This window comes from Coregonus clupeaformis, unplaced genomic scaffold (assembly GCF_020615455.1).
Source record: "Coregonus clupeaformis isolate EN_2021a unplaced genomic scaffold, ASM2061545v1 scaf0414, whole genome shotgun sequence".
NCBI classification, from domain to species: domain Eukaryota; kingdom Metazoa; phylum Chordata; class Actinopteri; order Salmoniformes; family Salmonidae; genus Coregonus; species Coregonus clupeaformis.
This window is the reverse complement of record NW_025533869.1, coordinates 133,686-159,967: the sequence shown is the minus strand read 5'-3', so window position 1 is coordinate 159,967 and position 26,282 is coordinate 133,686. Positions and strand designations below refer to the sequence as shown.

The 26,282-nt window shown below is 45.4% G+C and overlaps 1 protein-coding gene across 1 annotated transcript; it reads left to right on the top strand.

The window, feature by feature from the left end:
- Nucleotides 1-12,489: 12,489 nt before the first annotated feature.
- On the top strand, nt 12,490-25,138 carry LOC121562885. Its single transcript, XM_045215270.1, has 8 exons — nt 12,490-12,520; nt 13,102-13,163; nt 13,280-13,337; nt 22,111-22,346; nt 24,249-24,369; nt 24,493-24,624; nt 24,800-24,850; nt 25,008-25,138. Exons 1-8 carry the CDS (start codon nt 12,490-12,492, stop codon nt 25,136-25,138), a joined length of 822 nt encoding a protein of 273 aa, XP_045071205.1.
- Nucleotides 25,139-26,282: the final 1,144 nt, after the last annotated feature.

Here is a 26,282-nt window from a genome sequence, read left to right as displayed (position 1 = left end):
CTTTTATTTTTTACTTAATTTATTTAGTAAATATTTTCCTTAACTCTAATTCTTCAACTGCATTGTTGGTTAAGGGCTTGTAAGTAAGCATTTCACGGTAAGGTCTACACCTGTTGTATTCGCATATATGACAAATACAATTTGATTTGATTTGATGTTCTCTAGCACATTACACCTCTACGCACAACAGACCTCCTATGGGTCATCTGGAGTATTGTAACTGTTACGATTCCCTGCCGTTGACTCTTAACACACCATCTCATTCTCACAGCCCTCCCTCAGGGACAAACTCTTTAACTTTGTAACTCCTGCAGTAGGCTCCCCCCCTCTGTATCTTAGCAGGCTAGGCAATGGGTCGTAAACTGGCCTCTCACACCTCTGGCCCTAGCCAAACCGTTTGGTTGCTAGGGTCATGGTTGCCAGGGGCCTTATCACACTGTGGGATCAAGCCAATCACAGGCAGTCATCTTGGGTCCCAGATCCCAAATTCCTGCCCTTCTCCTTCAAGCAGCCACAGAAAGAGCAGCAATCTCATCTCTGTCCTTAACAACAACAGCTGGACTCATATATTTCTTTGGACATGTGAGACGGTGTGTGTGCACGAGGTGAGTTATGGGACATGTTTACATTGTTCTTAATAGTTAGATATTGTTGCATTATGTAGCTGCCTCTGTACAGCTTCTACCTGTAAACATGTTCAGGGATTATATGCCATTTATACATTCCTGTATTACTGTTATTACAGATCTTGTGATATCGTATGTTCAGTATATTCATTGCCTTTAATTTCTTCTACAGAAACACTACCTTTCCCACTTTCCATCCCCATGGACATCTCCAGGTCAGAGACCAGTAAACACGTAAAGCCGGGTTTCTCTTTTTTAGCAAATGTTGAATGTCCTCGTCAAAAGTCTATTTGTTTTCTTTCAAAGATGTAGGCTACACTTGTATCAAAGAAGACACAGGGGTTGTGTGTGGCTGTCCATGTGGGTGTTTGAGTGAGAAAGACACAAAGGAGAACCTATTAGTAAAAAAGCAGAGCCCCCTTCATTATCGACTCTGAAGTCAGGAGGTTTTCTAGTTAGGTGTCAAAAGGAGTCGTCTTGCACGAGCCTCATAGGAGCAGCAGCCTATATCCTGTTTCTGTAGCGTGAGGCGGCTTAATGTACAGTACACCCCTGGACAGGATTCTAGTCTATCACAGGGCGTTATCCCAACCTATCTCCATAATGCTGAGTGCATAACGCTGATGTTGATGTGGAATCCGCTGGAGGGAATAGCGGCCATTATAATGGGCACCTGACCAATTGTGTTATTTTGTGGGGCTCTTTGCACTGATCTTAACTTTTTTTGTACATGATGTTTCCACCATTGTTTCCTATGATGTAAAGAGCTTCTGGACATCAGAACAGCTATCACTAATCTCAATATGGATGAGGACTTCTACTTCAATGAGTCAGAGGCGAAACCATATTGCTTATCCAGGACCAGGCCCAAATCCCGACACCTGAAGAAGGAGGGAGGCGACCCAAATATAGAGGCTGGCGTATGGGATGCCCGGAGAGTGGATAAACCGCCTTACCCCTCCATTTACTGGAGAATAAACTGGATGAGCTTAGTTCGAGACTAGCATATCAACGTGATCTGAAGAACTTTAATATCCTATGTTTCTCAGAGTCGTGCCTGAACAAGGACATGGTAAATAAAAATCGAGCTGTTTTTTCTATACATCGACAGGACAGAACAGTGTTGAAAGAGAGCAAACCAGCTCTATGTATTTTACTGAGTTTGTAAAGGCAGTCCAAGAGTTGACACACACAGTAACTTTATTTAAACACACTGGAGATGATGGACATGGGGATGTACATGGGAATGAAAAGTGGTAAAGGTAGTGGAAATGGAAGTGGTTCTGAAACAGGAGAAACAGAGGTAAAGTATTCACTGTACACAATACTATCTCATAGCACAAGTAGAGCAACAAGGCTATTAACAAGGGAAGGACTGTATGAAAATGTATATGCTACCTACACATTTCAATATAGCTATACACAAAGGCTGCATACAACAACATTAACAACTAACTATGATGAACAATTTACAAATATCATATAACTCACTTTGTGCATGCACACCATCCCACAAGCCCAAAATATGTTATTGAGTCCAGTTGTTGATGGGCAGAGACAGAGATGTTGCTCTCTGCTGCTGCTTGAGGGAGACTGCAAGTGTTGTGTGACCTGTATAGTCAAGAGGATGGGCCTCCTAGTAACCTCCCCAGCAACCTATCAGGTTACAGGTCAAATAGGTCAGAGAGAGTTTTAGAGGCATGTTTATGATACCCCCTAGACTCTCAGGCTAAGGTCGTGGGGGAAGGGGAGTGGAGTGTGCAGCTCAGGTTTGTGAGCTGCTGATAACAGTCACCAGCATGGCAATTCGTAACAGGTGGAGTTGGGGAAGCTCAGGGGAGGGGCTTTGTGTCTCTTTGTTAACAACGGCTGGTGGGCGATCTCTAATATTAAAGAAGTATCAAGTTTCTGCTCGCCTGAGTTAGAAAACCCCATAATAAGCAGTAGACCATGCTATTTACCACTAGAGCCATTTGGCAAATATGACCATAACTGTATCCCCCTGATTCCTGCCTACAAGCAAAAACTCAAACAGGAAGTACCAGTGACACGCTCAATACGGAAGTGGTCAGATGAAGCGGATGCTAAGCTACAGGACTGTTTCGCTAAATACCTTCTATGTCGCTCGAGGGCAAGCAACACTGAACCATGCATGAGAGCATCAGCTGTTCCGGATGACTGTGTGATCATGCTCTCCGTAGCCGATGTGAGTATGTCCTTTAAACAGGATAACATTCACAAGGCCGCAGGTCCAGACGGATTACCACAACGTGTACTCAGAGCATGTGCTGACCAGCAGGTGCCTTCACTGACATTTTCAACCTCTCCCTGACCTAGTCTGTAATACCTACATTTTCAAGCAGACCACCATAGTCCCTGTGCCCAAGAATGCCAAGGTAACCTTCCTAAATAACTATCGCCCCGTGGCACTCACATCTGTAGCCATGAAATTCTTTGAAAGGCTGGTCATGGCTCACATCAACATCATCATCCCAGACACCTCGCCCCAACAGGTCCACAGATGACACAATCTATATTGCACTCCACACTGCCCTTTCCCACCTTGATAAAAGGAACACCTACGTGAGACTGCTGTTCATTGACTACAGCTCAGCGTTCAACACCATAGCGCCTCCAAACTCATCACTAAGCTAAGGAGCCTGGGATTAAACACCTCCCTCGATCCTGGACTTGCTGATTGCCTGCCCCCAGGTGGTGAGGGCAGGCAACAACACATCCGACACGCTGACCCTCAACACGGTCCCCTCAGAGGTGCTTGCTCAGTCCCCTCCTGTACTCCCTGCGTGGCTGCGCATGACTCCAAGACCATCATTAAGTTTGCCAATGAAACAACAGTTGTAGACCTTATCACCGACGACAATGAGACATTCTCCAGGGAGGTCAGAGCCTTGGCAGAGTGGTGCCGGGACAACAACCTCTCCCTCAACATCAACAAGACAAAGAAGCTGCTTGTGGACTAGAGGAAATGGAGTGCAGAGCACGCCCCCATCCACATCGACGACGCTGTAGTGGAGCAGGTCGAGAGCTTCAAGTTCCTTGTGTCCACATCACTAAGGAATTATCATGGTCCACACACACCAACAGTAATGAAGAGGGCACGACAACGCCTCTTCTCTTCAGGAGGCTGAAAAGATTAGGCATGGGCCCTCAGATCCTCAAAAAGTTATACAGCTGCACCATTGAGTGCATCTTGACTGGCTGCATCACTGCTTGGTAAGGCAACTTTTTGGCATCCTACCGCAAGGCACTACAGAGAGGGTTGTGCGTACTGCGCAGTACATCACTGGGGCAGAGCTCCCTGCCATCCAGGGCCTCTGTACCAGGTGGTGTTAGAGGAAGGCCCTATACATTGTCAAGGACCCCACAACCCAAGACATAGACCATTCTCTCTGATATAGCATGACAAGCGGTACCGATGCACCAAGTCTGGAACCAATAGGACCCTGAACAGCTTCTACCCCTAACCCATAAACTGCTAAAGTTACTTAAATAGTTAACCAATAGCTACCCAGACTATCCTCTTGACCCTTTTGGCACTAACTATTTTGACTCATCACATACACTGCCGTAATTTTTATTATCTATCCTGTTGCCTACTCACTTTGTCCCTACCTATACATGGCATATCTACCTCAATTACTTCGTACCCCTGCACATCAACTCAGTACTGGTACCCCATGTATAGCCAAATTATCGTTACTATATAGTGTATTGTGTATTTATTCCTCGTGTTATATATATATATATGTACATATATACAGTGGGGGGAACAACTATTTGATACACTGCCGATTTTGCAGGTTTTCCTACTTACAAAGCATGTAGAGGTCTGTAATTTTTATCACAGGTACACAAAAATCCAGAAAATCACATTGAATGATTTTTAAGTAATTAATTTGCTTTTTATTGCATGAAATAAGTATTTGATACATCAGAAAAGCAGAACTTAATATTTGGTACAGAAACATTTGTTTGCAATTACAGAGATCATTTCCTGTAGGTCTTGACCAGGTTTGCATACACTGCAGCAGGGATTTTGGCCCACTCCTCCATACAGACCTTCTCCAGATCCTTCCGGTTTCGGGGCTGTCGCTGGGCAATACGGACTTTCAGCTCCCTCCAAAGATGTTCTATTGGGTTCAGGTCTGGAGACTGGCTAGGCCACTCCAGGACCTTGAGATGCTTCTTACGGAGCCACTCCTTAGTTGCCCTGGCTGTGTGTTTCGGGTCGTTGTCATGCTGGAAGACCCAGCCACGATCCATCTTCAATGCTCTTACTGAGGGAAGGAGGTTGTTGGCCAAGATCTCGCGATACATGGCCCCCTTCCATCCCTCCCCTCAATACGGTGCAGTCGACCTGTCCCCTTTGCAGAAAAGCATCCCCAAAGAATGATTTTTCCACCTCCATGCTTCACGGTTGGGATGGTGTTCTTGGGGTTGTACTCATCCTTCTTCTTCCTCCAAACACGGCGAGTGGAGTTTAGACCAAAAGCTATATTTTTGTCTCATCAGACCACATTACCTTCTCCCATTCCTCCTCTGGATCATCCAGATGGTCATTGGCAAACTTCAGACAGGCCTGGACATGCGCTGGCTTGAGCAGGGGGACCTTCCGTGCTCTGCAGGATTTTAATCCATGACGGCGTAGTGTGTTACTAATGGTTTTCTTTGAGACTGTGGTCCCAGCTCTCTTCAGGTCATTGACCAGGTCCTGCCGTGTAGTTCTGGGTTGATCCCTCACCTTCCTCATGATCATTGATGCCCCACAAGGTGAGATCTTGCATGGAGCCCCAGACCGAGGGTGATTGACCGTCATCTTGAACTTCTTCCATTTTCTAATAATTGCGCCAACAGTTGTTTCCTTCTCACCAAGCTGTGGCTGCAGAGGACACACTGCTGGTCGGTGCTGGGGAGGGTCTCCTAGGAATCGAGGCAGTAGGCAGCGCACTGATGAGTCATTCCAGGTGAGTAGGCACCCAACTCACCCATAGCTCTCTGTTGCGCATATGTGTATTAAAGTGGTGTTTCCCAAGGTTTCTTCCTCATTCCCAGCATAAGGCGCTAGTAGATTCAGGCGCAACTGGGAATTTTATCGATCGCCAGTTCACCTATAAGTTAGGGATTCCTATTGTACCAGTTGATGTGCTCTTCCCCATCCATGCCCTAGATAGCCGCCCTTTGGGGCAGGATTGATTAGGGAAGTCACAGCGCCTCTCAGGATGAAAACGCAGGAGGGTCATGAGGAGATAATTTGTTTGTATTTGATTGATTCTCCTGCGTTTCCCGTGGTGTTGGGGCTTCCCTGGTTAACATCTCATGACCCCAACATTTCATGGCAATAGAGGGCTCTCAAGGGATGGTCTGATCAGTGTTTCGGGCGGGTGTGTATGTGTTTCCGTAGGGGCAACGACAGGGGAAAGTCCGAACCAAGTTCCCACCATGCACATTCCACCTGAATATGCCGATTGGCACTCGCCTTCTGTAAAAAGAAGGCGACTCAATTACCACCTCATCGACAGGGGGATTGTGCGATAGACCTCCAAGTAGCGCTGCGCTCCTCGTAGTCATGTGTATCCTCTGTCTCAGGAGGAGACGGTGGCTATGGAGACATATGTCACCGAATCTCTGAGACAGGGATACATATGGCCGTCCACTTCCCCTGCGTCATCGAAGTTTCTTTTTTGTGAAGAAGAAGGATGGGGGTTTACGCCGTGTATTGATTACCGTGGTCTCAATCAGATCACAATCAAATACAGCTATCCTCTCCCTCTGATTGCTAGTATGACTGAGTCATTACACGGGGCGCGATTCTTCACAAAATTGATCTCAGGAGCACGTACAACCTGGTGCGCATTAGGGAGGGAGATGAGTGGAAGACAGCATTCAGTACCACCTCGGGTCACTGCAAGTACCTCGTCATGCCATACGGTTTAATGAACGCTCCTTCAGTCTTCCAATCGTTTGTGGATGAGATTTTCCGGAACTTGCATGGACAGGGTGTAGTGGTGTATATTGATGGCATTCTAATATACTCCGCTACCCGAGCGGAGCATGTGTCCCTGGTTCGACGGGTGCTTGGTAGACTGTTGGAGCATGACCTGTATGTGAAGGCGGAGAAATGTCTGTTCTTCCAGGAGTCCATCTCCTTCCTGGGACACCGGTTGTCCGCGTCAGGGGGTGAGAGATGGAGATTGACCGCGTTCTGCCGTGCGTATTTGGCAGACTCCCACCACGGTGAAGGAAGTGCAGCGGTTCTTGGGTTTTGCCAATTACTGCCGGAGGTTTATCCGGGGCATTGGACAGGTAGCAGCTCCATTACCTACCTGCTAAAGGGGGGTCCAGTAGGCTGCTGTGGTCAGCTGAGGCGGACAGGGCTTTAAGACATCTGAAGGACCTGTTTACTCGGCTCCGGTGCTGGCACATCGGATCCCTCTTGGCGTTCCAAGTTGAAGTGGATGCGTCCGAGGCTGGGATCGGGTGTACTGTCTCAGGGCTCGGGTACGCCCCCAAAACTCTGCCCCTGTGCTTTCTTTTAAGAAGCTCTGTCCAGCGGAGCGCAATTATGATGTGGGGGACAGGGAGCTGTTAGCTGTGGTTCAATTCCTGAAGGTGTGGGAGGCATGGCTTGAGGGGCTAAACACCCTTTTCTCATTTTGACTGACCATCGTAACCTGGAGTACATCCGGGTGGCGAGGAGGCTAAACCCTCGCCAGGCAAGGGTGGCTTAGTTTTTTACCCGATTTGTATTTAAGCTCACCTATAGACCAGGGTCAAAGAACGATAAGGCAGATGCCCTGTCCCGACTATATGATACAGAGGAGAGGTCCATTGAGCCCACTCCCATACTTCCGGAGTCTTGTCTGGTGGCACCGGTGGTGTGGGAGGTTGATGCGGACATCGAACAGGCGTTACGTGACGATCCTACTCCCCACAGTGTCCAGAGGGTCGAAGTACGTGCCGCTCGAGGTTCGTGATCGATTTATATATTGGCCTCACATGTCACCTCCTCTGGTCATCCCTGGTATTGGTCGGACAGTGCACTGCCTTAGTGGGAAGTACTGGTGGCCCACTTTAGCTAAGGACGTGAGGGTTTATGTTTCCTCCTGCTCGGTGTGCGCCCAGTGTAAGGCGCCTAGACACCTGCCCAGAGGGGAAGTTACAACCCCTACCCGTTCCACAACGGCCGTGGTCTCACCTATTGGTGGATTTTGTCCGGACCTTCCCCCCTCCCAGGGGAACACGACGATCTTGGTCGTTCGTGATTTCGAAGGCCTGCCGTCTCATTCCTATGCCAGGTTTCCCTACAGCCCTACAAACTGCTGACGCCCTGTTTACACACGTCTTCAGGCACTACGGGGTACCTGAGGATATAGTGTTTGATCGGGGTCCCCAGTTCACCTCTAGAGTCTGGAGGGCATTTATGGAACATCTGGGGGTCTCAATTAGCCTTACCTCAGGTTTTCACCCCGAGAGTAATGGGCAGGTGGAGAGAGTGAACCAAGATGTAGGTAGGTTTCTGAGGTCCTATTGCCAGGACCGGCAGGGGGAGTGGTCGGGATATATCCCCTGGGCAGAGATAGCCCAAAACTCACTCCGTTTTCACAAACTATTGACAAAATGTGAAGGTATAAGTCCACCTTGCAGGACTGCAATTCATTTATCTTTCAATAGGAGCAGCAGTGTATATGGAAGTCCCTCTGACTGCTTTACAATTAGAGTTGCAGCAACTTTAAGAAGTTGTGAAAATGTTCAAATTGTTGAATCGTTGAAAACGTACTTTCCTGTGATAGTTTGTGTGTAGCCGAAATAGCTGTCAAACAAGTGCCCAACAAACACAATGTGTGGCTGTTAAGAATCTATAACAAGGTAATATATTTATTACATGCTTATTACAAATCAATAAGATGTTATAAACCCATTTCAGCATCATAGATTCACATGCATCTAACAGGCCAGGCATTCTACCATCACTAGATCATTACTCTAACATCCAATAAGCGCTATTATAAAGTGTAGCTTAGTTACCAGGAGGAGCCACAGCATCACTCAAAATAGAACTGGTAGCAGAGTGATCTCTACATGACGAAGACAATGACTCATCTGTTTAAATGTAGTTTTTTTTTTATTGAGTTCCAGGTCGTAGCTGCATAATTAACGGACACAACCTTTTTATTCACGTCATCTCTCCTCTGTAATGTGTTGTATTCTTTTAGTTGTGTTGATAGCAAGACCCACCCCCACACAGTGAACAAGTTCACAGATACTCTGCAGTCTTCTGTAAGCCCGAGATAAGGCCATATCTATGCTTTGGTCTTCTGGCCTGCTGGCTTTGTGCACATAGGACCCTCCTACCTGCTCTCGGTGTCTCTGTGTCTCTATGTGGTTTTCAGAAGGATGTCTATGTGGTGTCACTGTTGTTCTCACTATCTTTACTTGTTGTTCATGTTGCCCCTGACATCTTACAGCCACAGCAAAACAGTTATTTATTAAACTGACTGCAATGTACTGTATATGTAGTTATCTGAAATCAGTTACAAACCACAAAGAACTACTAATGAACCCTCTTTCAACCCTCTGAGTTAAGCATCTCATTTGTGATACAGCACCATCTATTCTAACTTGTGGTCCAGGGGGAGGGGCCATTTTGTGATGATGTCATGGGAGAACTTTCAGTACATTCTCAAACAGACATGTCTTGTGAAGCACAAAGTCTACTGCAGGATGCTCTGTGAGAAGGAGACCAATAGAGGAGGATCCTCCTTCTGATAGATTGCTTCCTTTTAGAACCATACTAACCACAGAGTAAAACAGACTAGATAAAGTGTGTCACATTAGCTGGTTGGCTGTGGTGTCCAATCATGTATGCACTCTCAGGTTTTACACATAGTGAATGTTTCTGTGAATGATATACAAGGAATAAGACTGACATAACATGTACTTGTTTCATTCTGTAGGTGTTTACCCCACCTATGTTCACCCTTGTACATATGTTCTATGGAAAACAGTCCTCCTATGTCATCTGGAGTACTGTAGCTAACTGTTAAATGCTGGTCCAAATAGTATTTGTTAATTTAGGTACACATGGTTAAGCATGACTGGTCCATCAATTGCAACTAAAGTAAGTGTGTGAGGAAACAAGAAATAGCTCAATAGAAATAGAAAATACTATTTCACACAGGTCTGTCCAGAGAGAATGAATGTGAGAAAATTACAAACCACAATTTCTTGCAAGACCAATCAATAGCAGCTCCTGTCTGAGTCATGGTACAATACAAGACCAATGGTTGTTTGAATGAGGCATCAACAAAAATGATGCGGTCCAGTTGAACCAATCACCTTTACCCCATTGTTAAAGTGTAGTCTACAGTTACGATTTTTAGCATGTCAATCTTGGCGGGGTCAAACTGATGCATGGCTGCAAAGCCACAACACAACACTAAACAATACATGAATTGGACTATAACGGTGACAAACAGTGCCCACTAACTGTTAGGGCCTACATAAAGCTGTCCAGACAGCAGAGTCCCAACAGCAGTCCCAACATCTTACCAATGTTACACCTGGCTATCAGCGGAGACTTGTCTGGCAGCGAAACAGTTCATTCAGCCTCATTTACTGTCTTTTAAAAAAACATAGCTGATATGGCTGACTTGCTTAAACAAGTGTGGTTTCTACTGACAATTGAGATGTACAAACTATGGCATGAGGGGACGACGAGCGGATAAGAGGCAATCCGTAATTTCGATGAAGACATTAATGGGCGACCTTGGATGTATAACTATTATTTCAGCACTTTTGAAATGTACAGCGACAGAATTCAGAACAGGCCAAGTCAGAACCGAAGGATAAATAAAGGGGGCATATAAGCAGACAATGAAAGCTCATACAATATTAAATTATTACATTTCTCTAAAACAGGCTATAGGCTACATGTGCACCACCAAGTCAGAACAGTAGGCTAAGTTATGAGGGGGAAAGGGACCAAATTATTAATGTGAGGCACATGGGCTACTAACAGCTTACTACACAACATAAACGTAGTATTACTTTCTTAGCTACTGTAAACATATCTCACTGGCATATTACAAAATTTATGCAGCTGCATACAATACATTTTTGGACTCACCTTACTGTGCTCATTCGAACAGGAAGATTGCGCGGCGGTCCTTGTTGCTGGCAAATGTTGTCATCTAACTTTGTCATCAAAGTCTGGCATTCCCTGGATTTATGGTGCTTTCAATACAACTGGGAACTCAGAAAACATAAAGGTTGAATAATGACGCCAGTGATCTTCAGGTCAGAGCTCTAGAAAGATGCCCAAGTTCCCGACTTGGAATTCCGAGTTGGATGGTCGTTCAAAACGTATTTTCCCAGTCGGAGCTAGTTTTTTTCCAAGATTTCCCAGTTCCGAGTATCCAGTTGTTTTGAAAGCGGCATAAATCATGCTGGATTAACAGCATGGCCAATGTTGAATGTTTATCCTTTTAAGGTTGGAAAAGAGACCCCTTAAACCCAGACTTGGACCACACATACACAACATTGTTGAATTTGCGTATTTCCAACTTGTTGTGTAATGTTTATATCCAATGGCCAATGAGCACTGATACGTTTGATCTATAATTTCTCTTCATAATTTCTCTTCATATGAAAAGTATTTGCCAGTAGATTGTCGACTTGATGATTCATGATGATGACTGCTAGCTTGCTGGCTAAGATTTTGAAAGTATGATGTTGACATGATCAGTCCAATCAAAGCTACTGTAGATATAACGTGATTTGATGTAATTTTATCAAAACACACGGCCAAGGCAACAAAGGAGTGGCTCAAGAAGAAGCACATTAAGGTCCTGGAGTGGCCTAGCCAGTCTCCAGACCTTAATCCCATAGAAAATCTGTGGAGGGAGCTGAAGGTTCGAGTTGCCAAACGTCAGCCTTGAAACCTTAATGACTTGGAGAAGATCTGCAAAGAGGAGTGGGACAAAATCCCTCCTGAGATGTGTGCAAACCTGGTGGCCAACTACAAGAAACGTCATGTTTTGCAGAGGGGTCAAATACTTATTTCCCTCATTAAAATGCACATCAATTTATAACATCTTTGACATGCGTTTTTCTGGATTTTTTTTTTGTTATTCTGTCTCTCACTGTTCAAATAAACCTACCATTAAAATTATAGACTGATCATGTCTTTGTCAGTGGGCAAACGTACAAAATCAGCAGGGGATCAAATACTTTTTTCCCTCACTGTAAGGGAAATGTACAGTGCAGTGGCACTACTGATGTTAATTAGAGGATATTGGCTGACATAAAAAAGGGCAAGAAAATAGCTATGCTGTGTTTAAAAATGGCATTGGTAACCAAAAAAGGTCTTAAATTATTAGGCCATTCCATTGCCAAAACGAATATTTATATTTCATGTTGGAGGCCTAAGATGAAAACCAAGAGCCAATAATGCAGGTTGTGTGCTGTGGGGGAGAAACCTACTACACTATGAACTATTTTAACCTCAGGGCTAGGCTGGGTTGGGTTCAGTATCAGAGGCACTAGAGAGGGGAATATGATCCTTCACTGTTGGTCCAAACATCAAAAGAGAAATGATCTTAATAAGTTTAATTTCCCAAACAAATAAGCAGTGTATCAAGCCAATATTTAATAAGCTTGATCTAATAACTCTGACTTGATTGTCTTCTTTAAAAGTCTGTTCATGCTGCTCAAACTACTGTAAACAGACTTGCTAGACTGTAGATTTTATTCCTGTTCAGACAGCCAATAGAGTCTCTCAGTTCAGTGTGCCCTCCTACGCTGTATAAAGGCTGTGGTTGTCAACGTTATCCTCTTTGTGAGAATGAAGAGGTCACGATGTGAACACTGTGCAGGTACAGTAAAAGTGTTCATACTAATAGTAATAGTAAGAAAGGTTATAGATCATAAAGAAGGGTGAAGGCTAGCTCTCCTTTTACCACTTCCCTCTCTGGACATTGTTTTCATTTCACAAGCCTACTGTAGTGAATAAACAGTTTATGACTTTGCTGATGTTTGCAAATGGTGTGTTAGATGAAGTTGACTCAGCTTGTGGAAGTATCTGGAAAGCATTACTATAGGGGCCCCCTAAAACAGAGGAAGTCTGTTATGTGGCGTCCTGGGATTGGTTTATGGGGAAACCACCCATATCATGTTACAGATTATAAATACCATGGTTGAAACAAAGGACGGAGAGGAACAACATATTAGAGATTGGGTCAGTTGTTCTCCAGATGTCTGCAGGAGACTGTAAATTGGCGCTGAAATCTTTGGTATAATAAACTATTATAATCAAGGACAGTGTCAGCGGATTTCTTGTCCTCACAGCATAATTAGCATGGTTATTTAGATACCACACTACTTAATTTTGAAACAGAAAATATGACATACATAGTATGTTTCAAGTGTTTTGAATGTTTTATATTTTATCTATTAGCGGGGACCCCTTCTCAGCAGAGCCAGTATGGGAAGCCTCATGTCAACACGTCAGACCAACAGGTTAGCAGAATTGTTGTATCAAGAGTGAGACTGGAAAAGCGTATTAAAGCAAAAGATTACAGCATTAGATTTGACCTAGAGTCTGAATTGAGTGAGTCTGTGTTTCATCCTCATAGCTCCACAGTGACGATGATGGCCTAAACTACTCTGCCCTGAAGTTCACTGACAAGAACAGTACCAATCCCAAGAGACAGAGGAGAGAACAGAGAGAACAGAGAGAGGAAGAAACCATCTACTCTGATGTGTCACATAGACAGGATGTGGCAGTCCTCCAATCAGTATCACAGGCGGTCAGTGGCACCTTAATTAGGGAGAACGGGCTCATAGCAATCGCTAGAACGGAATAAATTGAATGTTATTGAACACATCAAATACATGGATACCATTCCATTCACTCCATTCCAGCCATTTTTATGAGCCGTCCTCCCCTAAGCAGCCTCCTGTGATCAGCATCATTCTAAGTTAAGCCCATCGCCTCCTCTGAACTCCACTTTGAGCTTGACTGTGTCCTTTTGACCTGGCTATTTTGTACAATTCTCATTTACTGTAGGATGCCATTGCGGGGGCCTAGCTTTGCCTAATATACACTACCTGTCGAAAGTTTTAGAACACCTAATCATTCAAGGGTTTTTCTTTATTTTTAATATTTTCTACATTGTAGAATAATAGTTAAGACATCAGTACTATGAAATAACACATATGGAATCATGTAGTAACCAAAAAAGTGTTAAAAAAATCAAAATATGTTTTATAATTGAGATTATTCAAACAGCCACCCTTTGCCTTGATGACAGCTTTGCACACTCTTGACATTCTCTCAACCAGCTTCATGAGGTAGTCACCTGGAATGCGTTTCAATTAACAGGTGTGCCTTCTTAAAAGTTAATTTGTGGAATTTATTTCCTTCTTAATGTGTTTGAGCCCATCAGTTGTGTTGTGACAAGGTAGGGGGGTATACAGAAGATAGCCCTATTTGGTAAAAGACCATGTCCACATTATGTCAAGAACAGCTCAAATAAGCAAAGAGAAACGACAGTCCATAATTACTTTAAGTCATGAAGGTCAGTCAATACGGAACATTTCAAGAACTTTGAAAGTTTCTTCAAGTGCAGTCGCAAAAACCATCAAGCGCTATGATAAAACTGGCTCTCACGAGGACCACCACAGGAATGGAAGACCCAGAGTCACCTCTGCTACAGAGGATAAGTTCATTAGAGTTACCAGCCTCAGAAATTGCAGCCCAAAGAAATGCTTCACAGAGTTCAAGTAACAGACACATCTCAACATCAACTGTTCGGAATACACTGTGTGAATCAGGCCTTCATGGTCGAATAGCTGCAAAGTGTCAGGGCGTGTTGTAGGTGTAATGTAGGAATCAAACGCAGGACTCAGACTGAATGTTCCAAAGGCTGTATTACTGGCCAAACTAAGGCAACAGGACAACTAAGCCCGAAAGCGAAAAAACACGCACGAAGGCGAAAGGTAATTGCGCACAAACAGGTGCGACAAAATGTAACTGTGCACACACAGGTGCGAAAATGCTCCAGCACAGTGGAGAATAAGCTCAACCGAACAAAACACAATACTGACGGAAATAATTACACACAACACTAGACAAACACAACGAGAAACTTATAGGACACTAATTACGCCAAAACAGAAACAGGTGTGGAAACAAACAGACAAAAGCAAACGAACATGAAACATATAGCGGTGGCAGCTAGAATTCGGAGACGACGAACGCGAAACCTGCCCGAACAAGGGAAGAGAGGCAGCCTCGGCCGAAACCGTGACAGTACCCCCCTTGACGCGCGGCTCCAGACGTGCGCCGACTCCGGCCTCGGGACGACCAGGAGGACGCGGGGCAGGTGCGCGTCGGATGCCCCCGATGGAATTCCGTCCAGGAGCGACGGGTCCAAAACGTCTCTCCTCGGCACCCAGCACCGCTCCTCCGGACCCATTACCCCTCCCACTCCACTAGATACTGAGACCCCCCATCCGACGTCTCGAATCCAAGATGGATCTCACGAGTACGCCGGTGCCCCCTCGATGTCCAACGGGGCGGAGGAGTCTCCAAGATCTCATTTTCTTGGAGTGGACCCCTACCACCGGCCTGAGAAGGGACACATGGAACGAGGGGTTAATACACTTATACTCCACAGGTAGCTGTAATCTATAACATACCTCGTTCAACCTTCTCAGGACTTCTAAATGGCCCTACAAACCGCCGACCCAGTTTCCGACAGGGCAGGCGGAGGGGCAGGTTTCTGGTAGAGAGACCAGACTCGATCACCAGGTGCGTACACCGGTGCCTCACTGCGGTGGAGATCAGCGCTCGCCTTCTGACGTCGGAGGGCCCGCTGCAGGTGGACGTGTGCAGCGTTCCAAGTCTCCTCCGAGCGCCGCGCCCACTCATCCACCGCAGGAGCCTCGATCTGGCTCTGCTGCCAGGGTGCCAGAACCGGCTGGTAACCTAACACACATTGAAATGGAGTTAGGTTAGTGGAGGAATGGGCGTAGGGAATTCTGGGCTATCTCGGCCCAGGGAACGTACCTTGACCACTCCTCCGGCCGGTCCTGGCAGTATGTTCTGAGAAACCTACCCACATCCTGGTTTACGCGTTTGCCCACCTGCCCATTACTCTCGGGTGGTAACCCGAGGTGAGGCTCACCGAGACCCCCAACCGCTCCATAAACGCTCTCCAGACTCTGGAGGTGAATTGGGGACCCCGATCAGCCACAATGTCCTCGGGTACCCGTGGTGCCGGAACACATGGGTAAACAGTGCCTTGGCAGTTTGCAGGGCAGTAGGAAGACCCGGCATGGGGAGCAAACGACAGGCTCTTAGAGAACCGGTCCACAACGACCAGGATGGTAGTATTCCCTTGGGAGAGGGGAAGGTATGTTATAAAGTCCACTGAGAGGTGGGACCATGGTCGGTGTGGAACGGGCAGGGTAGCAACTTACCCCCTAGGTAGATGTCTAGGCGCCTTACACTGGGCGCACACCGAGCAGGAGGAAACATAAACCCTCACATCCCTTGCCAACGTGGGCCACCAGTACTTGGCACTAAGACAGTGCACTGTCCGGCCGATACCGGATGTCCAGAGGAGGGTGACGTGTGAGCCTCAATAGATCAATCGATCCCGAACCTCGAGCGGAACGCACTCCGACCCTCCGGGCACTGTGGTGGACTAGGGTCGGTGCGTAACGCCCGCTCGAAATTCAGCATCGACCTCCCACACTACCGGTGCCACCAGACACGACTCAGGCAGTATGGGAGTGGGCTCCACGGACCTCTCCTCCGTGTCATACCGCCGAGACAGCGCATCTGCCTTTGCCATTCTGTGACCCAGGGATGTACGCATGTCTTAAAAGTAAACCTGGTCAAGAACATACTCCATCTTGCCTGGCGAGGGTCTCAGCCTCCCGCCGCCCGGATGTACTCCAGGTTACGGTGGTCCGTCAAAATGAGGAAAGGGTGTTGAGCCCCCTCAAGCCAGTGCCTCCACACCTTTAGAGCCTGTACCACGGCTAACAGCTCCCTGTCCCCTACTGTCATAGTTCCGCTCCGCCGGACTGAGCTTCTTAGAATAAAAGCACAGGGGCGGAGTTTGGGTGCGCGCCAGACCGTTGTGAAAGCTCACGGCTCCTAAACTCGGCCTCCGACGCGTCCACCTCTACCTGGAACGGCAAAGAGGGATCCGGATGCGCCAGCACCGGGGCCGAGGTAAACAGGTCCTTCAGCCTCCCAAACGCCCTGTCCGCCTCGGCCGACCACTGCAGACGCACCGGACCCCCTTCAACAGAGACGTGATGGGAGCTGCCACCTGTCCAAAACCCCGGATAAACCTCCTGTAGTAATTTGCAAACCCCAAAAACTGCTGCACTCCTTCACAGTGGTTGGTGTTTGCCAATTACGCACGACATCCCGGTCTCACCTCCATCTTCACCCCTGACGCAGACAACTGATAACCCAAAAAGGAGACCGACTCCTGGAAAAACAGACACTTCTCTGCCTTCACATACAGGTCGTGCTCCACCAGCCTCCGCAACACTCTGCGCACCAGGGCCACATAGCTCGACACGGGTAGGTGAGTGCACGAGAATGTCATCAATGTACACCACCACCCCCTGCCCCTGCATGTCCCTGAAGATCTCATCCACAAATGATTGGAAAACTGACGGAGCGTTCATCAACCCCGTATGGCATGACCAGATACTCGTAATGGCCCAGGTGGTACTAAAGGCTGTTTTCCATTCATCACCCTCTCCCTGATGCGCACCAAGTTGTACTGCGCTCCTGAGATCTAATTTCGTGAAGAAACGCGCCCCATGCAACGACTCAGTCATGGTCGCAATCAGCGGGAGTGGATAACTATACTCACCGTAATCTGATTGAGACCACGGTAATCGATGCGGGCGCGAAACCACCATCCTTTTTCTTCACAAAAAAGAAACTCGAGGACGCGGGGGAAGTGGAAGGCCGTATGTATCCTTGTCTCAGCGATTCGTCTGTAAATCTCCATAGCTTTCTTCTCCTCCTGAGACAGAGGATACACATGGCTCCTCGTGGGAGCGCAGCTCCTGCCTGGAGGTCTATCGCACAATCCCCCTGCCTATGGGGTGGCACCCGCGTCGCCCTCGCCTTACTAAACGCAATAGCCAAATCCCCATACTCAGGTGGAACGTGCAATGCGGGCACCTGGTTTGGACTCTCCACCGAGGTAGCCCCTCACGGAACGCCCAAACATCTACCCACACACTGAGCAGACCACTCCATCAGAGCCCTCTCCTGCCACGAAATCGCTGGGTTATGGGTACTCAACCAGGGCATGCCCAGCACCACCGGATACGCAGGAGAGTCAATCAGGAACAGCTGAATCATCTCCTGATGATCCCCCTGCGCACACATCCTAAGTGGCGCCGTGACCTCCTTGATTAAGCCCGTACCCAACGGACGACTATCTAGGGCGTGAACGGGAAAAGGAACATCAACAGGAATGAGGGGAATCCCTAACGCTAAACAAAACTTTTTATCAATAAAATTCCCAGCCGCTCCTGAATCTACCAGCGCCTTATGCTGGGAATGAGGTGCTACCTGTGGAAAACGTACAGGCATACAAAAATGGGCAACAGTGAGCTCTGGGTGAGTGGGGCGCCTACTCACCTGGAGGGAATCCCCAGTGCGGGACCTGTCGTCATCTCCCCTAGGAGGCCATCCACAGCACCTAGCCGCGGTGTGTCCTCCCCGACCACAGTTGGTGCAGTGGATGGACCCCCTAGCCTGCCGACTCCTCCTCTCTCTAGCGCCAGCGCTTCCGAGCTCCATAGGACACGGCTCGGAGGCTGGAGGGTGAAATGGACGGACCCTCCGCAGGGACGTCCGTGGTAGCCAGTAGGTTATCCAGCCTGATGGACATGTCAACCAGCTGGTCGAAAGAGAGGCTGGTGTCCCTACAAGCCAGCTCCCGACGGACGCCCTCTCGTAGGCTACATCTGTATAGATCGATGAGGGCCCGATCATTCCACCCTGCCTCTGCCGCTGAGAGTACGAATTCGAGCGCGAATTCCTGGGCACTTCTCCTCCCCTGCCGGAGAAGACCAGACGCTCCCCGCTCGCCTCCGGGGATGGTCAAACACCGCCCTGAGCGGCGGGAGAACTCGTTGTAGGTAATCGTCGTGGCGTCGATCTTCCTCCACTCCGCGTTGGCCCACTCCAATGCTTTCCCGGCCAGGCAGGAGATCAGGGCGGACACGCTCTCATGCCCTGAAGGTGCCGGGTGCACTGTGGCCAGGTATAGCTCCACCTGGAGTAGGAATCCCTGACACCCAGCCGCGGTTCCGTGTAGGCCCTCGGGAGAGATAGTCGGACTCCTCGAGGTTCCGGCGCTGGAATGGGCGGGCTGGCCGATGGTGCTGGCAGGGCGGGAGGCGGTGGAGGCGTACCCCCAGCCTCGGAGGGTGGAAATCACCTCCTGCAGGGCGGTCCCCATCTGCAGGAGCTGCTCTTGTTGGTCCCGAACCTGGGCCTCCAGTCCGCTCTGGGCTGCTTCGGCTCCTGCTGATTCCATTGATGGTGTGTAATTCTGTCAGGCGTGTTGTAGGTGTAATGTAGGAATCAAACGCAGGACTCAGACTGAATGTTCCAAAGGCTGTATTACTGGCCAAACTAAGGCAACAGGACAACTAAGCCCGAAAGCGAAAAAAACACGCACGAAGGCTGAAGAGGTAATTGCGCACAAACAGGTGCGACAAAATGTAACTGTGCACACACAGGTGCGAAAATGCTCCAGCACAGTGGAGAATAAGCTCAACCGAGCAAAACACAATACTGACGGAAATAATTACACACAACACTAGACAAACACAACGAGAAACTTATAGGACCTAATTACGCCAAAAACAGAAACAGGTGTGGAAACAAACAGACAAAAGCAAACGAACATGAAACATATAGCGGTGGCAGCTAGAATTCCGGAGACGACGAACGCCGAAACCTGCCCGAACAAGGGAGAGAGGCAGCCTCGGCCGAAACCGTGACACAAAGAAACCACTACTAAAGGACACCAATAATAAGAAGAGACTTGCTTGGGCCAAGAAACATGAGCAATGGACATTAGACCGATGGAAATTTGTCCTTTGGTATGGAGTCCAAATTTGAGATTTTTTGGTTCCAACCGCTGTGTCTTTGTGAGACGCGGTGTGGGTGAACGGATGATCTCCTCATGTGAATTTCCCACCGTAAAGCATGGAGGAGGAGGTGTTATGGTGTGGGGGTGCTTTGCTGGTGACACTGTCTGTGATTTATTTAGAATTCAAGGCACACTTAACCAGCATGGCTACCACAGCATTCTGCAGCAATACGCCATCCCATCTGGTTTGGGCTCAGTGGGACTATCATTTGTTTTTCAACAGGACAATGACCCAACACACCTCCAGGCTGTGTAAGGGCTATTTGACCAAGAAGGAGATTGATTGAGTGCTGCATCAGATGACCTGGCCTCACAATCCCCCGACCTCTACCAAATTGAGATGGTTTGGGATGAGTCGGACCGCAGAGTGAAGGAAAAGCAGCCAACAACTGCTCAGCATTTGTGGGAACTCCTTCAAGACTTTGAAAATCATTCCAGGAGAAGCTGGTTGAGAGAATGCCAAGAGTGTGCAAAGCTGTCACCAAGGCAAAGGGTGGCTATTTGAAGAATCTCAAATATAAAATATATTTTGATTTGTTTAACACTTGTTTGGTTACTACATGATTCCATATGTGTAATTTCATAGTTTTGATGTCTTCACTATTACTCTACAATGTAGAAAATAGTAAAAATAAAGAAAAACCCTTGAATGAGTAGGTGTTCTAAAACTTTTCACCGGTAGTCTACATGTACAATAACTCAGGTGCAGAGCATAATTTTCCCCAGTGTGAAAGCTGATACTAGGATGGTTTCAGAAGTCTCAAATCGTCACCAATAGTGGCTGAGGTTCACTGACTGGATATATTTGTTTTTGTAGAAGTGTACAACAAAATGTATATTATGATTTTGCAAATGTCTGAACTCGTCCTATTGATGATAATATTTGTAACATGGAACTCTGTAACCTGCCCTTATGCTTGTGTTATATTTCAATAAACATGTTTTTAATTCCTACATATTAATGGCTTGCCCAATTCTTTCCACTTATTTGCACCAGGTATCAAATGATCACATCTTTATTTTGTCAAAAAAGTGCGAACCTCACCAGAGTTCACTTCCTCCTGAAAGCTTGAACTGCCCTCTACAGACATGAAGTGAGAAATACAATGTAAACCCCCTGTGTATGTCAAAGAGGACATATGTACCAGTAGTCTCTGCCACCGACCCAAATGATGAAAAAATACAAACCAGTAACTCTGACTTTAAGTCATTTGAAGGGCTGCTCTAACTATGGTATGCCACAGGACACATGTTAGATTGTATAATAATAATAATAATATGCCATTTAGCAGACGCTTTCATCCAAAGCGACTTACAGTCATGCGTGCATACATTTTTGTGTATGGGTGGTCCCAGGGATCGAACCCACTACCTTGGCGTTACAAGCGCCGTGCTCTACCATCTGAGCTACAGAGGTAGTTTTTATCAGTTGCTTCATGCCTGTTCAGACAGCCAATAAAATCACTTAGTTCAGAGTTTCCGCCTACTTCATAATGATTACCCGATGAGTGTCATCATATAAAAGGTGCCCCGATGTCAGACCCACACACTATACAGTGCAGAAAGGACATTAAAATTATGATTATATATTGGACAATCTTTTTGTTTTGCTCCAATTTGGGTAAGTAAGAAATATTCATGTGGATCCTTTGACTTTTTATGTCATAGTCTTTTTTAATCCATTTTAATGACTATGTAGTCTGAATAATGATAATAATGTATCATTCTGTACTATACCTTTGTCTTTGATTTAGTTAGTTTGTTTGCTTCCCAGGATGTGCACTTAACAAGGATGTAATCCAACCAGACCCTGTGATGGTTACACACCTTGGACAAAGTGTATCTCTCACTTGCTTTTGTCGATCTCAATTTATCGGTATCTCTTGGTTCAAGCAAACTGTTGGACAGAAGCCTCTTCTCATGGCATCATCATATTACCGCCTCCACCGGCTTTTTTATTACAACAATTTAACCAAGGACTTTAATGAGACTAAACATCTGAGTGTGAAGAGAGGAGTTGACAGCTGTAACCTGACCATCTCCAAGACAGAGTCAGGGGACTCAGCTACATACTACTGTGGTGTTATGTTAGCGAGTGATGTCACATTTGGAGAAGGAACTATTTTAATTGTCAAAGGTAACTTAAGTTACTTTTTAACATGTTGGTACTGAAGTGTGTTCATATAATGGTAAATTAATGAATTTGGAGGAAAATAGAATGTACACACCATGATCTTACTCACTCTCTTCAGATTCAGGGTCCAACAGCATGTCTGTGATCCAGCAGTCTGTGTCTGAGTCAGTCCAGCCAGGAGACTCTGTGACTCTGAACTGTACAATACACACTGAGACCTGTGCAGGAGAACATAGTGTCTATTGGTTCAGACATGGCTCAGGAGAATCCCATCCAGGAATAATTTACAACAATGGAGACAGGAGTGATCAGTGTGAGAAGAACCCTGAGGCTGGGTCTCCTACACAGAGCTGTGTCTACAACCTCCCCAAGAGGAACCTCAGCCTCTCTGATGCTGGGACTTACTACTGTGCTGTGGCCTCATGTGGGGAGATACTGTTTGAAACGGACCAAGCTGGACATCGAAGGTAAACTGTGCTAAACCAAAATACAGCACTAATGTTCTCTCAAATGTTAAGAAATATAATATGTAAATCTATCACTTTCAATTGATAGTAGATTTCAAATATAACTTTATAGCTAACTTTTATGCCAAAAGCACTGAGCTACAAAGAATAATATAAAATCATCTAAGTTTCAGACCTGTTGGGTGATCAGAGAAATCATATTTTCCTCATCATTCTATCTTGCCTGACAACTGCTGTGATTCTGAGTGTGGTTGTCAACGTTATCCTCTGTGTGAGAATGAAGAGGTCACGATGTGAACACTGTGCAGGTACAGTAAAAGTCTTCATACTAATAGTAATAGTAATAATAGTTATAGATCAAAAAGAAGGGTGAAGGCTAGTTCTCCTTTTACCACTTTCCTCTCTGGACATTGTTTTCATTTCACAAGCCTACTTAATTTTGAAGCAGAAAATATGACTTTCACAGCAGTATGCCTTTTTTATTAGTAAACAAGAAAAGGTTTCCAAGTATATTGAATGTTTTATCATTGATCTTTTAGTGAGGACCCCTTCTCAACAGAGCCAGTATTGGAAGCCTCATGCCAACACGTCAGAACAACAGGTTAGCAGAATTGCTGTATCAAGAGTGAGACTGGATAAGAGTATTAAAGCTAAATATTACAGCATTATATTTGACCCAGAGTCTGAATTGAGTGAGTCTGTGTTTCATCCCCATAGCTCCACGGTGACGATGATGGCCTGAACTATGCTGCCCTGAAGTTCACTGACAAGAAGAGTACCAATCCCAGGAGACAGAGGAGAGAACAGAGAGAACAGAGAGAGGAAGAAACCATCTACTCTGGTGTGAGTCATCAAGACAGGATGTGACAGTCCTCCAATCAGCATCATTTTAAGTTTAGCCCTACTGACCTCCACTTTGAGCTTGACTGTGTCCGTGTGACTTGGCTATTTTGTACATTCCTCATTTGCTGTAAAATGTAATGGTCGGGCCTAGCTGAAGAGACTGTCACTGCATTGGCCTATTCTCTTAATATCAATGTAGAATTATTCAGATGCAGAGCATAATTGTCCAGCAAGTGTGAAAGCTGATACTAGGATGGTTTCAGAAGTCTCAAATCCTCAGCAATAGTGGCTGAGGTTGACTGACTGGATACATTTGCTTTTGTAAATAGAAGTGTAGCACAAAATACTGTATTTACAATGATTTAGCAAATGTCTGCACTCTTCCTTCTCATGATAATAGTTGTAACATGGAACTATGTAACCTGCCTTTATTCTTGTGTGATATTTCAATAAACATGTTTTTATTTCCTACATTTAATGACTTGCCCAATTCTTACCACTTATTTGCACCATGTAATACAATATTAGAAATTCTTCCACTTTGATATTAGTTTTTTGAGTAGATTGTTGACAAAAAAGATCACAATTAAATCCATTTGAATCTCACTTTGTAACACAATAAAATGTGAAGAAATACAGTGTTGGTGTAGACTTTCTATAGGTACTGTATGTGCCACTAGTCTCATCAACTGACGCAAACGATTAATCAAAACAAACCCGTAACTCTGACTTTACACCCTTTGAAGATAAATAGCACACCTTTTTGGTAGCATAAGCATTTTATGCATAATTGATTCATAGATGAATACAGACTGAATCTGTATGTAAGGTGGGAATCTATTGGTTCAGACATGGCTCAGGAGAATCCCATCCAGGAATTATTTACACTCGTGGAGACAGGAGTGATCAGTGTGAGAAGAACCCTGATGCTGGGTCTCCTACACAGAGCTGTGTCTACAACCTCCCCAAGAGGAACCTCAGCCTCTCTGATGCTGGTACTTACTACTGTGCTGTGGCCTCATGTGGGGAGATACTATTTGGCAACTGGACCAAGCTGGACATTGTCTGTAAGTTATATTTTTGACATTTCTGAAAATGTCTAAAATACTTTCACATTGTTGTGAATAAATTGTATGTCTGGTTGAAAAAAATGTCCTGAATTTCCTCTATCACTGTCTGTATTTCTACAGATGGTTGTAAGGAGGACCATGTTCTCTTGGTGTACTGTCTTGGTGTAGTGTTGGCTCTTTGTGTCATCCTCATCATTGTCCTTGGTTGTGTTTTGTATAAGATGACCAAGAAAACCTCTCTGCTGTGTAGAGGTAAGTGGTATCATTGTGAACAATATACACTGCATTCGGAAAATATTCAGACCCCTTGACTTTTTCCACATATTGTTTTACTTTACAGCCTGTTTTAGTCATGAAACTGGGTTAATTATTTCATTGTATGATGATGATGATGATGATGATGATTTCACCATGTGTTTGTCTACAGGAACACACCCTCAGTCAAGTACTTCATCAGTCCCCAGTTCTCATAACCAGGTAGACAGACCTAACACTGGTCCAACTGTTGTTGATTCAATGTATTTTATCTTCATTCAAAATATGAAAATAGGCATTTACTTAAAGGTGTTGTTTCACTATAAATATATTTGTCTAATACAAAATGTTTCGGTTTTATATTTGTTATTCCTCTCGGAATCAAGATGCTGACACACTCCAATACGCTTCTCTGAACGTCATCCACAAGAAAGTAAAGGCTGGGAGACAGAGGAGTGCCATGGAGAGAGACACTGTGTACTCTGGGGTGAGACTCCAAAACATGGACTGAAACGTCAACTTTTGCTCTTTAATAACTTGCATTGCTTTTGTGTTTTCTACACTGTATGTATAACTATGGCTTTTTCATTGTGTGGTACAATTACTTGTACTCTGTCAACCTCCTTTTAACATTGATACTGTTGTGAATTTTAGATCAAATAAAACATTCAACTGCTTTCATATAGAGGCATTTTTTTATTTGATATTTTCCTCTGTTGTTAAATTTCACCTGAAGATTCAGTATGCAACAACCATATTAAGCTTATAATCAATGTAACAAAGCTTTTTTGGGTCGCATAATGCAATGTAAATACAAATCTACTGACTGGTGTTTTAGTTTGTCTCAAACTCTTTTGTAGGTGTATCCTGACAACATCTCTGTAGTGTTATGAATGCCCTAAAAATATTAAACTAATCTCTAACCCCCAGCAATGACCTTCAGTCCGCACCACACACTACCTACACACACCTCAGTGCATCAAAACCACAAACAACCATGTCACTAAGAGCACAACTCACTCTCTAAATGAGAAAAACTTGAAGTAAAAATAAACATCCTAGTTTAATATACAGTCGTGGTCAAAAGTTTTGAGAATAACACAAGTATTGGTCTTCACAAAGTTTGCTGCTTCAGTGTTTTTAGATATTTTTGTCAGATGTTACTATGGTATACTGAAGTATAATTACAAGCATTCCATAAGTGTCGAAAGCTTTTATTGACAATTACATTACGTTTATGCAAAGAGTAAATATTTGCAGTGTTGACCCTTCTTTTTCAAGACCTCTGCAATCCACCCTGGCATGCTGTCAATTAACTTCTGGGCAACATCCTGACTGATGGCAGCCCATTCTTGCATAATCAATGTTTGGAGTTTGTCAGAATTTGTGGGTTTTTGTTTGTCCACCCGCCTCTTGAGGATCGACCACAAGATCTCAATGGGATTAAGGTCTGGGGAGTTTCCTGGCCATGGACCCAACATTTAGATCTTTTGTTCCCCGAGCCACTTAGTTATCACTTTTGCCTTATGGCAAGGTGCTCCATCATGCTGGAAAAGGCATTGTTCGTCACCAAACTGTTCTTGGATGGTTGGAAGAAGTTGCTCTCAAGAGGATGAGTTGGTATCATTCTTTATTCATGGCTGTGTTCTTAGGCA